Here is a 13,140-nt window from a genome sequence, read left to right as displayed (position 1 = left end):
TGGCAGGTCCCTGATGAACAGCTTGCTACACAAATTCAGGAGGCATAACACTATTATGGAGCTGAACCTCTGAGAGTGAAATAGCAAAAAGGTTCCTTACACACCAAAGAGAGCTCCAGGAGAAGGAGGTTACTGAAAAGGCAAAAATCATCGAGTCATACTTTTTCCTTTGCTTTGGCATTTCTTCCTCAGAAAAAAAGAGCTCTTCCCCAAAAAGGCCCGTGGCACAGTCAGGCACAGTCACACAGACCTGCTGCACACACAGAACACAGACACAACGAGCTTTGCTGCGAGACTGGGAGGAACCACGTGCAGTAACCACCTCAGCTTTCATTTAGTCATAGGCTTTCCTCCCTTTATTCGGGCAGGAAATGAAACTGAAGTATTTTCATTCACTCTGCTACCGTCCCCTTTTCCAGAAGAGGGAGCCAAGTCATGGCAAATTGCAGCCAAAAATGTAAACAAACGTTCAGTGTATTGTGGGGTTTTTTTAATTGTTTCTATGTTTGGAGTTAACTCGAGGCAGGAGGGGAAATGAACTCTGATCTAACTACAGAAGTGAAATCCATGTTATAAGCTCAGAAAAGAACTGAAGAGGCCTTGGGCATGGTAGAGTCACCACAGATCCAGAAAATGTATGAACTCATAGCCAGGTATGAGAGATCGTGTGTTCAGTCTCACGGCACAGGGGTGCAAACGCTTCCAACACTGACACTGCAACAATGAATGATACTTTTAGTGAGTTAGTAGTCATTTGGAAATCAAGCACAAGTTTTCGTTATTTTTGTACTCTTTGGTTCCTCTCCTTGTCCTGGTCAGTGTTACCTCTTCAATTAGGAGCTTGACTAATCTGCCTCCCAGATAAGAAGCTACTTTCAGTGTCCAAACCAGCTGCAGTTGAAAGCGTTCGAGTGCAACATCCATCACATTCACATAAATGTTTAAAGAGTAAATACACAGACACCGTTCCTTTTACTGCTGTATGATTTTCTATAACCAAACCTCCCACCAAGCTGATTAAATGACAAATGGAATCAGCTCAGAGGACAGGTGCTGACTAAAGAAAATCTTACACAAGAACACAATCTCCTCTCATTTTTTCCTGTGTTCAGATTAATCTGTCAAAAGATTAAACCAAACAAAAGACTCTTGTGTTAATATTTGACCTGACATTTACTATCCCTGTAGTTTACAGGTTGGATTATTTGAAGATTTTATGAAGTACAGAAAAATCCTGAAAGGGTGTGAAAGGAGCAAGAGGCTCATACATTCCACAAAGGAAAATTGTCTCCTGAATGGACAGTGACTGCAGCTTGAAAGTTCACTAACCCAGAGCAGTTTCAATACAACTTCTCCACACAATGAAAACACATGTCGGTTTCTATAAATAAGCCAACTTGGCAAAATTACTAGGCAGCAATACACGGAAAAAAGCAAATTATCAGAGAAGTTGGCAAATTGAGCCTGCTTGTAAATGAACAGCAACTTCCATGCAGCAATTATCCAGGTGAGATAAGGCAGCAGGATATTGTTGGAATCCTTACGAAGAACATAACAGAACACACAGGGCTTTCTGGTCTGAGGTGCTGGAAAGCATCAACATGCAGCCCACCAGTGGTTTGACCAACTTTGTGCCTCACTTTAGCAGGTGGAGGCAGGAGGAGAGCAGAAAGGAATAAAAATAGTTTGTAGCACCTGGAGGTGCCCATGGAGAAGTACAAATCCTTTTAAGAGTGCTGATCATGAGCTTTGTGTTCTGTCTGCGCTCAGCTGAGCACACGCAGCACGGGGCAGGGCTGGGGACACCATCTCACACAAAACCTACAAACCCTCCTCGTCCCTTTTTGTTAAGGCCAGCAGAAGAGAAACAACTCCTGACACGGTGTCGCTTCTGGAGCGAAGAGAGAGCTGCAGTGCAGGTCAGAACCTGTAGCCTCAAGGCAGATTTAGGGCACACAGGACTCCACATCCTGTTCTATTCTGGCTCTCAAGGATACTCTCAGCCGTGGCTGACAGCAGCAGCCCCACTTCCCGTGAAGACACAACACACAGGGATCCAAGTCCATTTAATGAGAGCTTTGTAACCCACTTGGACACAAGGCGGTTTGAAATAAGTCGAACAACACGCAGCTAGCCAAGATTTTTTTTAAGTAATGCCTTTAAGCTTATACTCAAGCATACAAAGCATGAATTTTACAAATTAAAAACAGTAAAATCACCCTGGAATAATGTAGTGGCTTTTCCTGTATTTACGAGGAGTGGAAAGGAGGCAGAATTCTTCTCAATTTTTCTTTTAATGTGGGTGGAAGAAGCTGAAAGTGTTTCAATTAAGTCATCTTAAAGAGAGAGGGGTACTTCACCTGGATTAAAGGTATATGTTTGCCTCTTCAAAAGCCTTGAGAGGAAATGCTTTACTCAAAATTCTGCTGTAAAGTTTCTGTGCAGCAGCCCCTGCTTTTCCAGCTATACAAAATTCAAACACTACAACTTCATCTTAAGGGAAGTGTGTCAACCCCCACCCTTCCAAAATCCCTCCTTTGTACAACAGAAGCAGCCACAGCTCAGCTTAGATTTGACAGGAAGAAACAAAACACAGGAACAGCAAAAACAGTTACAGGGAGGTGATGGCTTTGGGAGAAGGAGGGAGATTTGTAGCCTAATCAAAACACACTTGCTATGCAGTCTTTCTGCAAAGTACAAGACAGGATATTTTACAATCCAGCTTCTCCACATCCATAGCATGAATGAAAAAAAAAATCTTATTTGCTTTCATCAAAGGCAAAGCTGGGGGAGGATGAGGGCACCATCTCTAATGACCAGATCTGTCTGCCAATGTTGGGTTTGGAGCAAATAACAAAAGTTATTTTCGTACTGTTCTAAATTCAGTGGAACAAAATATGTATTTTTACACTAAAGCAAACTGATCAAAGTGGCATTTAATAGTATTTGTTAAAGTGGTTATCTAACAAAAATGGGTTAACAAAAGCCCATTCATTAGTAGTCACCAAATAAGACACTTCTCATGCATATGACAAAAATTCATTTGTGTACTGAGACATCTGTTTACTGTGTACAATATTTCCATAAATTATAATATGTTTCACAGCCCCTACAATTCAAGAATATTTCAAACAGATTATATATTATATTTGTATATGCAAACTATTTTATATACACTAATATAAAGATCCTTAGAAGTACCAATATCACTACCTTTATGCTTTCTCTAAAATGCATAGCTTTCGAGTATCTTCTTGCAGTTACCAAAAACTTTACAAATTAAAGCTGCTTATCAATGTGGCATGTTCATAAAAACAAAGTGAAATAGTTCTAGACTAATTTTATATTAAACCCCTTAAAAAACATGTTTCTTTTTTAATGGAAAAAAAAAAAAAAGCAACAAGCTAGTGGAAATTCAAGTAATCTATGCTCAACCATTGCCCAAATACTCTATGGAATTAAGGTAGCGTTCTAGGAGGACAGTGAACTTCTCACCCAGGGCTGTAATAGTGCATTTCTCATGGAGAAAAATGCTCATCATGCCACAAAACCGCACCACTTTCCACTTCACCTGGGAGAAGCTTTACAGGAGATTCAACAACACAAGTGTCAGAACACAAAGGAAAAGCTGATCAGTTCTACATGAAGAAATTAGAGCTATTCCAGTTTTGTTTCTGTAGTTTGTTATTAAACAAAGTTACATTAACCATACAGTTTCTCACAAACTAAAAGTTATACATGGTTTTCAGACATCAACCAACTTCAAAAAGAAAGAAGAAAAAATATTTAAAAAAAACCCAAAACAACCAAACCCACAACTGTTAAAAGTCTGGTGTTAGAATAACCAGCCTGGGTGAAGGAAAGCCAGAGTGCTGCTGTAGCTGGGGGGCTACTGACAGCTTGTTTGTTATGTATAAACTTGAAGACCTCACTACCACAAATGCCTCAAAGTGGAGAACAGAACGATCAGTAAGAAATGGGAACAAATGATTTCGTTACATCCATCATCTTGCTTAACCTTGGCGCTCTGCATCTCTCACAGCTGCTTAACAAACAATGGCTTCCCCCCAAAAATAGCTACACAAGTAAACAGTGTTCACAGTAATGCAATCAGTTACAGGTTTTGTTAGTTTCCCCTAAGCCAGGTGTGTCTGCAAAGCTTTATACAGTTTAATGCGTTAAGTTTTCCAGTAAAAATTAGTGAAAACTAAGTTTCATTCTACAGGGTAATACCTACCATACAAGACTAGATTATGTACAGTATGGGACTGGTGCGACAACTGCCAGTGTCTCATGATGTTAAACTGTTTCACCCATCTGCTTGCTCTGTGCTTGGCAAAACTTGATCTACAGACCTAAAAAATCTAGAGATAGATTTGGCAAGATTAGTGCTTCCTACCACTGGGTATAAACCAGTGTGCAGCGCTGCAATCGCTCGACCAGAATATCCCATACCCAGAAGATTACAATTTGTTGACTTGAAAGTCTGGACTTCACATTAAAACTATAGTTCTAACTGGAGTGAGGACAGTCAGTAAACAAATACAGATGAGGATGAACTGCATCTCTTCAGAAAGGTATGGAAGAAGTGAAAAAATGCAAATTTCTGGTTTAAGACAGCCCTGCTTTGCTTAGCTCAAGGCATAAAAACAGCCCAAGTAGCTCTAAAACTACAATTCTGATTCAGCAAGCATGAAGGCAGATCCTACACAAGATGATGCATCAGAGGCTTCAACTAGCATCTCTCCCCACCACTTGATTTCCAAATCCAAGTCTTTCAGCTTACAGACATCCAGTGGCCTTCAAAGCTGTAGCAGCCACCTGGAATTGCTGCAAATTTAACAGAGGGGAAAAAGGCCCCTGTTAAAAAAAAAACCTCAAATGCCTCGGGCCATTTTGGTCATTTGTGAATATTAAGAAAAAACCTATTTCCATCAATACTCCTCCTGAAAAGATGGGTCACTGATCCATTATGAACATAGCTCTCACCATATAAAGCACCAAGAAGTCAGAAACAAGGAAGAAAAAAAAGCAAAACAAAACAAAAGTCCTTAAATTATGATTTACAAGTTTGTACACTATTTCCTAAGCAAAAGTTTGACCTTACTGCAAAGTTTATAGATGAAAACTTGACCAGTTACTTTTAAGGGGAATGTATATCTGGCTATAACTTAAAGGTAGAAAATATTCACTGTTCTATATACACATTTCAAACAGGAGACAGTTAAACCGAACAGTTGCCAATATAACTTCATATTAACTCACTGGCCACTAAACTAGGCATCAGCAGCCAATTAGAAAGCTTGAGTTCTGTACTTTTAAAAATGCTATGTTTCCTGTCCTGTTTAATTGTTTTTTTTTAAAAATGTATTATAGTGCATAGCCTAAGTCAGACTTCCAAAGAGATACAGCGCCTTTCAATGCAGTTTTTGCAGCATTTAAAAGGGACTTTTCTCCCTTCAAATTAGATGTTCATTGAAAAATCTGAATTGAGTGCTGTACTGTAGTAAAAATATTTCAGTCACAGACTGATATAAATGTATACTGTGCAGTACTAAGATTTTTTATGTCCATCTGCACACTTTTTACTTGGGCTCTTCAATCGTCCCCTTGCTGAGGTCTGTCATTTTGGGGTATTTCACTTTCTTCTGGTCCAGCTCATTCTGAGCCCACAGTAGTAGTTTCAGTAATTTTGCCAACTTGGGTGTTGATTCACGATTTTCATAGTCTAGAACAGCTTGATTAACCTCACTCCATACCTGTAAAAGAAGAACTGGAGTTCAGTGACAGTTTTCACATAATTAACATTGCTAAAGTCACACAGGCACTGGGAAGATCACACCTAGTGTGCTAATTCCTCAAAAATGGCCAGGACAAAGCTCCACAGACTATGAGCCTGAGAAAGCAAGGAAGAGAGCCAAGTAGTTGAATACATTTGGAATATATTAACACCATTTTTTTAAACCTTGCTCAAGAAACACTTCTGTTCTTTTGAGTATCACTATATAAGTTTTTCCTAAGCATTTCAAAAATATTTAGATTTTATTTTCATAACATACATATAAAAGACATCAGTTCCCTTTGAGAAAGGACTACCTTCTGTCGCTGCATCATGTTCAGCAAGTCTCCAAATGGTGATTCTTCGGGATTATCAAAGGCAAGCAGAGCCAGCGTGCGCTCCATTTCTGTCAGGCATTCCCTGCTCTCCTCCCCTTGTTCTGCTAATTGGGTCTGAGCAAATTCCAGAGCTGCCTCTGTCTCACGCTGCCGAATCAGTTCAATCAAGTGCTGTTGCTACACACGAAAGACACAGCAGTATTAGCCCGACAAATTAACAAACCTCCACTATTCCAAGCCTGGAAGATTCAGGCACTGGTGTGTAATTTGAGACAAACGCTAATCTGTAATTTGACAGTTTGAGGTCAATTCTTCTCAACGTGTGAGACAAGGAGCAGCAACTTGGCTGCAAAATCTACTGAAGAAGGGAACTTGGTGCTTTTCAGTAATGGGGTTTCAGAAGATGGGTTACTAAATTCAGACCAACAGCGACTGGAAGCTGGTAACTCACAGGCCACAGTTGCCGTTAAAAGTTTTTATGTTAATAACTGTATATGGTGGCTCCTGTACCATGCCACAAAGTTTCCCACTGCTATAAAAAAATGCCAAGACCACCCATAATTAATTGCATCCATGTTCAGTCACAAACCTCCCAACATAACCTTAATTTCTTCACCACTTTTCCCATTCTCTCAGCAAACTCTAAGGCAAAGATAAAAGTCTGTCACCTGTCCTCACCTGCAAATGAAAGTAGAGATATCTGTTGGTATCCAGCAGCTCTGGATGGAGGCTGTTTATCAATGCAATGGCTTCCTGGATCTGTCCTTTCAAGATCATCTCACGGATTTTTATTCTTTCATCCAGAGTCTCTAAATCCACACTGGGTTCAATTCCAGACTCCATCCGAAATTTCTCTGCTGCTTCTTTAAAGCCCTCTGAAATAGGAACATTTTACCCATAGGATGTATTGTATGAAACACTTTAGAAGAAAACTTATCAGCTTAAATGAAAATATTTGAGTGCTGCTTGTGCAATTTGGCGGTTTAAAGATTAACCAAAATTGCGAAAAATTCTGCTCTATATAAGTCATTTATCCAATAGGCATCTAAGAGTGAATGTTTAATTCATTCTGAACTCATGTGTGCTCACTCTCCAGGGAAGCAACTTATAGTCCAATACCTCTTCACACGGAAACCTGTTTTATACTTAAATAAAGCACTGTGCTTATTGCACAAAGAGATTGTGAAAGTCACATTTCCAAGTGGGTGGTTTTGCTTCGCCTTCCAGTCCCAGATCTGTTTGCACAGATGCAGCAGTTTTTCTGACAAGAAAATATAACTTTGCTTTCTTGTGTTGTATTTAATGTTGTAACGGCTCTTTTAAATCCCAGGTCTTGCATTCATGGACACAAAACTGATTTATACCACCCACTAATATGCTCTTGCTTCAACCCAGAGGCCTCACCTACGCTCCTGTAAACAGGGGTGTAGATGGATACAAATGCCTCCGCCCCAGCACAGCTTCCTGGGATGGCATGCACCTAATTACTAGCAACAATTCCTGAGGGGTTTGGGCTGCTCCAAGTATAAAGCCAGGCCAGGTGCTGAAGGGGTTAATATTCTGGTCTCAAATTATTTTGACTACAGTGCCCTTTCAGAGTTTATCTTTCTGCCCAGTTAAAAACTTGCTTCTGATAGTTGTTCTTGCAGCTTTCAGACTGTTATTTAACAACAGCGACTTATCTTGAGCTGTTTCAATGGCACAAAAAAGGACATCAGGGAGAAGCAGGTCATGTTTACAGCATTGCAGGAAACACTTTGTTTTCTCTATCATTTAGCAGAAGAGTTCAGGCTCATAAATGTCATCTGTATTCCATGAGAACTGCTCAGTCTCTTGATTCCTTGTCGGTCTGCAGCTAAGAGAACACCAGAGCAGTTGGGCTTTGCTAAGAGAAGCCAACAGCAACCATAAAATTCTCACAGCCCTTAATTCCACTCCAGGCAGTTCCATATTCTACCCTAAACTGATAAAGTATGTGACACAGAATAAGAGCCTCCAGGCACTACCACCCGTTTTTACCTGTGACAAGGTAGTTCATGATAAGGCGGTTCATGTCTGCTCTCTGGATATGTAAGTTATTAAGCTTTTCCATCCATTCATCTTTCGTGATTTCATCAGGTTTTTCTGCATAACTCATCCTGGACTCCAACTACAAAAGAAGAGTGTCTCATTTAACATGATTCAAGAAGAAAGAAGTTTAATGTGTGTAAGAATTGTGTTACTGTCATCCTTAGAGCTTTCTATGAGCTCTTTTAAATTAATAATCCAAATTGACCCTTTTATCTTAAACCAGAGTTTTGCATTTTTTCCTCCTCATTCCTGCTCTCTTCCCTATCTATTTGCCAGGCTCTAAAGCTGCTTTCAGAAATCTCAGAATAAAGAATTCAAATACCATCTTCTTGTGCTTGCTCTTAAATCCACTCCATATAAATCTTGCATAGAATTTACACAGGACATGCAGCATCACAGTGTGAAACCAGCCAATGAGAGTTTGACAGCCAGCCAGCAAGACTGTGACAAACACTTACAGCAATGCCTATGTAAACAATATCTGCTTTAAATCTTCACCAAAACTTTGGACAGCTCCCTATATTGCACAGCTACAAAACTGTCCATGATATATTATCCAGTGTACAACTCAAAGCTTTACCAGCTCAGCTTCGCTGTACCCAAAAGTTCTTCTGTCAGCGCTACTAAAACATTATCTTCTCTATTCTCCTAGACATTTTTGTTCGGATTGGTAGGCAAAGCATTTTACCAAAGCCGCATTTAATGATTTCTACCTCCAAGTCACGACCACGGGGGCAGCGAAAGCAGAGGACAGGCGGCCACAACGACAGCAACAGGCACCGCCACCCCCGTCAGACAATCCGAGCGGCAGCGCGACTCCTCATACCGAGCGGCTTCCAACAGGTTCTCCCTTCTCTAACCCGCGGCCGGAGCCGCCCCGCACCCGCCAACTCCGACTGCGGGAGCACGACCCGCCCGGGCCCCGATCGCTCCCGGCCCCGCGTTCCGCCGCCCGCAACGGCGCTGGGGGAAGGGGGCTCCCGCCTCCCCGCGCTGATGCTGCGGCCCGGCTCCGCTCGGCTCGCTTCGGACCCAGCTTCACCCGCCGCCCCGGCCCGGCCCGGGCCATAGGGCCACGGAAGGGCTGGGCCCAGCTCGCTACAGGCCCGGCGCCTCCGCAGCAGCCGCGGCGGGCGAGCGCCGGCTGGGCCGGCGGGTCCGGCTCAGGGTGAGGGCCCCGCTCCCGCCGCGCCCCGAGGCCGACGCGGCCCCCCGCCGCCATCTTACCGCGCGCGCCCGGGGCCGCTCCGACGCACGAACGCGGGGCCTCCGCCGCCTCCGCCGGGCCGCAGGCGCGCGGGTCTCGCGAGAGCGGCGCTGGCGGCCAATCAGCGCGCTGGGAGCGGGCGAGAACACGCCGCCGCCGAGCGGCTCCGCGCTGCCATGGCGGGCACGGGGCCCTGAGGGATGCGCCCGCCTCCTCCTCCTCCTGCCCGGCGCGCCCGCTCCGCGCTCGGCTCACGGCACTGAGCGCCAGCCCCGCCGAGCAGTTGAGGCAGAGGCTGATCCGGGCCGTGCTCGGCGGCGGCGGCTCGTGCTCGGGCACAGCGGGGTCGGTGCGAGCAGCGGTTCTAGGGAGCGGCCGTGGGAGCTGTGGCCCCTCCATCTGCCAAGGAAACGGGCAGGGCACAGCCTGCGGTGTCCTTGTGCGGCCCCGGCAGTTTCCTCGTGTGTTGATCGGCTGGGCTGGGAACTGTTCTGGCTGAGGATTGATGGTCTCTCTCAAAACGCGTAGTGGCTGCTGAGGCGCTGATGAACCCACCCGGGGTTTGTAGGTCACTGCAGAAAACGCAGGAACACAACGTTGCCAAAATAGATTCTTGCACCCGGTGAACAAGAAGCCAATCCACACAGAGAGTCGAGGTATTTATTTACAGTTCCGCGCAGAAACGGGTAATGGGAGTCAAATCCGAAGAGTCAGCACACTAATTATGAAAAATTCTTACTATTTATACATTTTAGCAAATTAATTATTAGCGTTCATTGGCTACAAGTTGATTAATCCGCATGCTCAGTCTTTCCTTTTGGATCCATCAGTGGTCACGGTCTGCCCCTGCCCTAGTTACCTTTAACCCAGTTGGAGCTGATTTTAGAGCAGTTGCTGAATTGGCTTCATTAGTGTCTTCCTTATCTTGAACTTCTGTCAGATGGCCTTGTGACCCATGAATTCTACATTCTTTGTGTCCACTATTACTGGTACGTTCTTCTTACCAAGCTTTAACTTCCCCAAAACTTCAAAGAATATCCTCCCCTCAGAAAATTTTACGTATTCCACATTTTGCAATAAAACCTCGATTTTTACATTTAAAGGGAGAAAGGATTAAAATGTACACTTGTCTGTGTGAAATGCTGCAAAAGATACTCCTTGGGGAAAAATGTAATTTCACTCATATAGATGGGGAATTGGACACAGTTGCACACTTTTCACTCTTGATTTTGTAACTTCAATAAAGCTCAGGCTCCAAAACTCACTTTGATTACAATTGTGCTTATGTTGAAACAGAGAAAACCTACAATGTAATAATTTATTAGAACCGTAGACTATCCTGAGTTGGAAGAGACACACAAAAACCAGAAGTCTTTAAGTCCTGATTCTATTCAGAATATCATGGCCAGCTGCATTTCATCAAGAACCGCAGTGGCCTCACAAATACATGTGAGGCCAATTTTTAGAAACCCAAAGTTAAAAAAAAAAAAAAAAAAAAAATTAGAGAAGTCCAAGGCATAAATAAGATGTGTTAGCTGCAGAGGAAAGTCAGTGCACTGAGCATCCAAAAGGTTTTGTAAGGAAGTGGAAAAAAGTTTTAAGGAGAGTTAGTGCTGAGGGATTTGTAGTTATGTCAGCATAAGCTTCTCTAAGGAGAGACAGGTAAGGTGATTATTAGACTGGTTTGGAAGCTGACTGATGATTATTAATCCCTGCTAGGATTTCCCAGCAGAGTTTTCATTTCAAACCAGTTACAAATTACCAGCATGTTACAAGCGAGAAGGCCTAAAGTGAAACAAAACTCACATTATAAACAAAAAAACTCTTTCTGCTTTGCTGACAGGATGACATGGGTTCAGACCAGTAACTCAGGAGTGCATTTCCCAAATAAAAGGAAGTTAGGCTGTAATAGGAAAAGAATTGGGAAGACAATGAGGCAGGGAAGGAGCCAGGGTGCTGATGACTAAGGTGACATGTTTAGTCAGCAAAGGTAGATCTCTGACTTGGCTTTATCACAAAGATGTAGGGGTTTTGTTGTTGAAAGTGTGTGTTCAGGTGGCATCACTGGGGGTGCAGATTGCATCACCATTACATTAAAGTGGCGTAAGTCTCTTACCTAATGTGTATAAGATGAATTTAATACCTGTTTCACTGCGGGATTCCTTAATGGCAGGCATCCCCCGTTCACTGCTGCTGTGCGATTCCTTGTTTTGCATGTTCCCTCTCTGTTGGTGTGTAATTCCTGGGTTTGAGCACTTCCTAGGTGCAAATTTTTTCCATTAAAAGCATATTACTAAGTTTTCCTAGACCATAAATCACAGTGCAGCTTGATCTACCAAACCCTGAGGTATTTCCCCTCCATATAATTTAATTTATTGCAGCTCTGTAGCTGCAGAACAAAATCTGAGTTCCTGCTTGCCCATAATTGTGGTGTTCTGTAATTTTTCACAATAATCTGGTTTTTTACCTCTTGGTGTTCCTGGGTGAAGTATTAAAACTGCACAGTTTTACAGCTGGAGAAAGAGACTGACTATGCTAATAGCAGGTCTTCCAACATTATCCTGAGCTTTTGCCACCAGAAGTCTCATGAATAGACTCCTAAAAGATGTAATCAAATTACTTGACAGAATCCTGCAATTCGGTAGAATTATTCCTAGGTAGTATTTTTTGTTTGTTTGTTTGTTTTTCCCCTTGTGTTTTCATTTCTTAATCTCAGTAAACACTGTATCTATCTGGAATCCACTGAAACCTGTGTTATCAACCCATGGGGAAAAATGTGCAGGATCAGGGTAATCAAAGAGCCAAACCTTTCACCTCCAGCTGTCTAAAGGCTCTTCAGGTGCCCAGGTCAGGAGTCTCTGAATGGTGTTGGGGGTGTTCTGTACCCCTTGGGATCCCTCAGTGACCGCCAGGTGTGGATATTTCTGGGTGCCAATGTCCCAAAAAGCAACAGAAGGAATTCAGCACCTAAGTGGAGGTTAACTCTTGGTAGCTATTTGTAGCAGCTTGGATCCTGCAGTGGTTTTTGAGTAGCCTTATCATTGAGGAAGGATGTTTCCCGTGGAGGCTCCAGGTGTTGGATGGGCAGATTCAGAGAACATTCCACTCTTAGCACTCAGTAACTTGGAGCCAGAGGAAGGCACTACAGCAGCAATTTGCCGAACAGTGTTAGTAGAACAGAAAAACAAACCCAGTCCCAGTGGAATGCGCACAGGTGGGGAGCACAGCTGCTGTGAGCAGGTGGCTGTGAAGCAGCAGCTTGGCTCCTCTGCCATATTCCTCCAGTGCCCGTCCACCCTCAGGAATCATGGCTAAAGCTGCCGTTCCCGGGATCAGCCCGGGTTTGCGAGCGGAGAAACGGGAGCGAACCTGAGGGAGCCCCGAGGGACACGGGGAGTGAGCGCAGAAGGGGCACAGGCGCCGCGCTGTGTGAGGAGTGGGCGCCATAGCGCTGAGGGAGCCGTGAGGAGGAGCCGCCGTGGCGCTGAGGGCCCCGTGTGAGGAGGAATCGCCATGGCGCTGAGAGCCCCGGGTAAGGGGCGGCTGCCATGGCGCTGAGGGCCCCGTGTGAGGAGGAATCGCCATGGCGCTGAGAGCCCCGGGTAAGGAGCGGCTGCCCTGGCGCCGAGGGGCGGGGCCGCTGCTCTCCCGCCCAGCGCCCGCCGGGTCCTCCGGGAGCCGCGCGCCAAGGGCGGCGCTCTGGCCTCGCCGCCGCCATCTCGGTGTCGATGGTGGGGAGGGGCGGG

At 44.2% G+C, this 13,140-nt stretch overlaps 1 protein-coding gene across 2 annotated transcripts; it reads right to left on the bottom strand.

Moving 5' to 3' along the window:
- Positions 1 to 2,900: 2,900 nt before the first annotated feature.
- GID8 (GID complex subunit 8 homolog) lies at positions 2,901 to 9,476 on the bottom strand. Of its 2 annotated transcripts, none has more exons than XM_040079796.2 (5): positions 9,415 to 9,476; positions 8,137 to 8,266; positions 6,796 to 6,992; positions 6,097 to 6,294; positions 2,901 to 5,759 (listed from the first exon to the last, which is right to left on the bottom strand). In XM_040079796.2, exons 2-5 carry the CDS (start codon positions 8,252 to 8,254, stop codon positions 5,586 to 5,588), a joined length of 687 nt encoding a protein of 228 aa, XP_039935730.1. In that variant the 5' UTR covers positions 8,255 to 8,266; positions 9,415 to 9,476; the 3' UTR covers positions 2,901 to 5,585. The 2 variants fall into 2 exon arrangements, with proteins under 2 accessions (XP_039935730.1, XP_039935731.1); XM_040079797.2 differs by lacking the exon at positions 9,415 to 9,476 and adding an exon at positions 8,901 to 9,062.
- Between the last annotated feature and the right edge of the window lie 3,664 nt (positions 9,477 to 13,140).

Source organism: Hirundo rustica, chromosome 16, assembly GCF_015227805.2.
Source record: "Hirundo rustica isolate bHirRus1 chromosome 16, bHirRus1.pri.v3, whole genome shotgun sequence".
NCBI lineage: Eukaryota > Metazoa > Chordata > Aves > Passeriformes > Hirundinidae > Hirundo > Hirundo rustica.
This window is presented reverse-complemented; position numbering and strand designations above follow the sequence as displayed.

Excerpts from the sequence above, each read along its gene's own strand:
- GID8 (XM_040079796.2), bottom strand. The coding sequence starts at position 8,254 with ATGAGTTATGCAGAAAAACCTGATGAAATCACGAAAGATGAATGGATG. Across the intron at positions 6,993-8,136 it reads CATGAACTACCTTGTCACAG|AGGGCTTTAAAGAAGCAGCA; the intron begins GTAAAAACGGGT and ends TTCCTATTTCAG. Across the intron at positions 6,295-6,795 it reads ATCTCTACTTTCATTTGCAG|CAACAGCACTTGATTGAACT; the intron begins GTGAGGACAGGT and ends TTTCGTGTGTAG.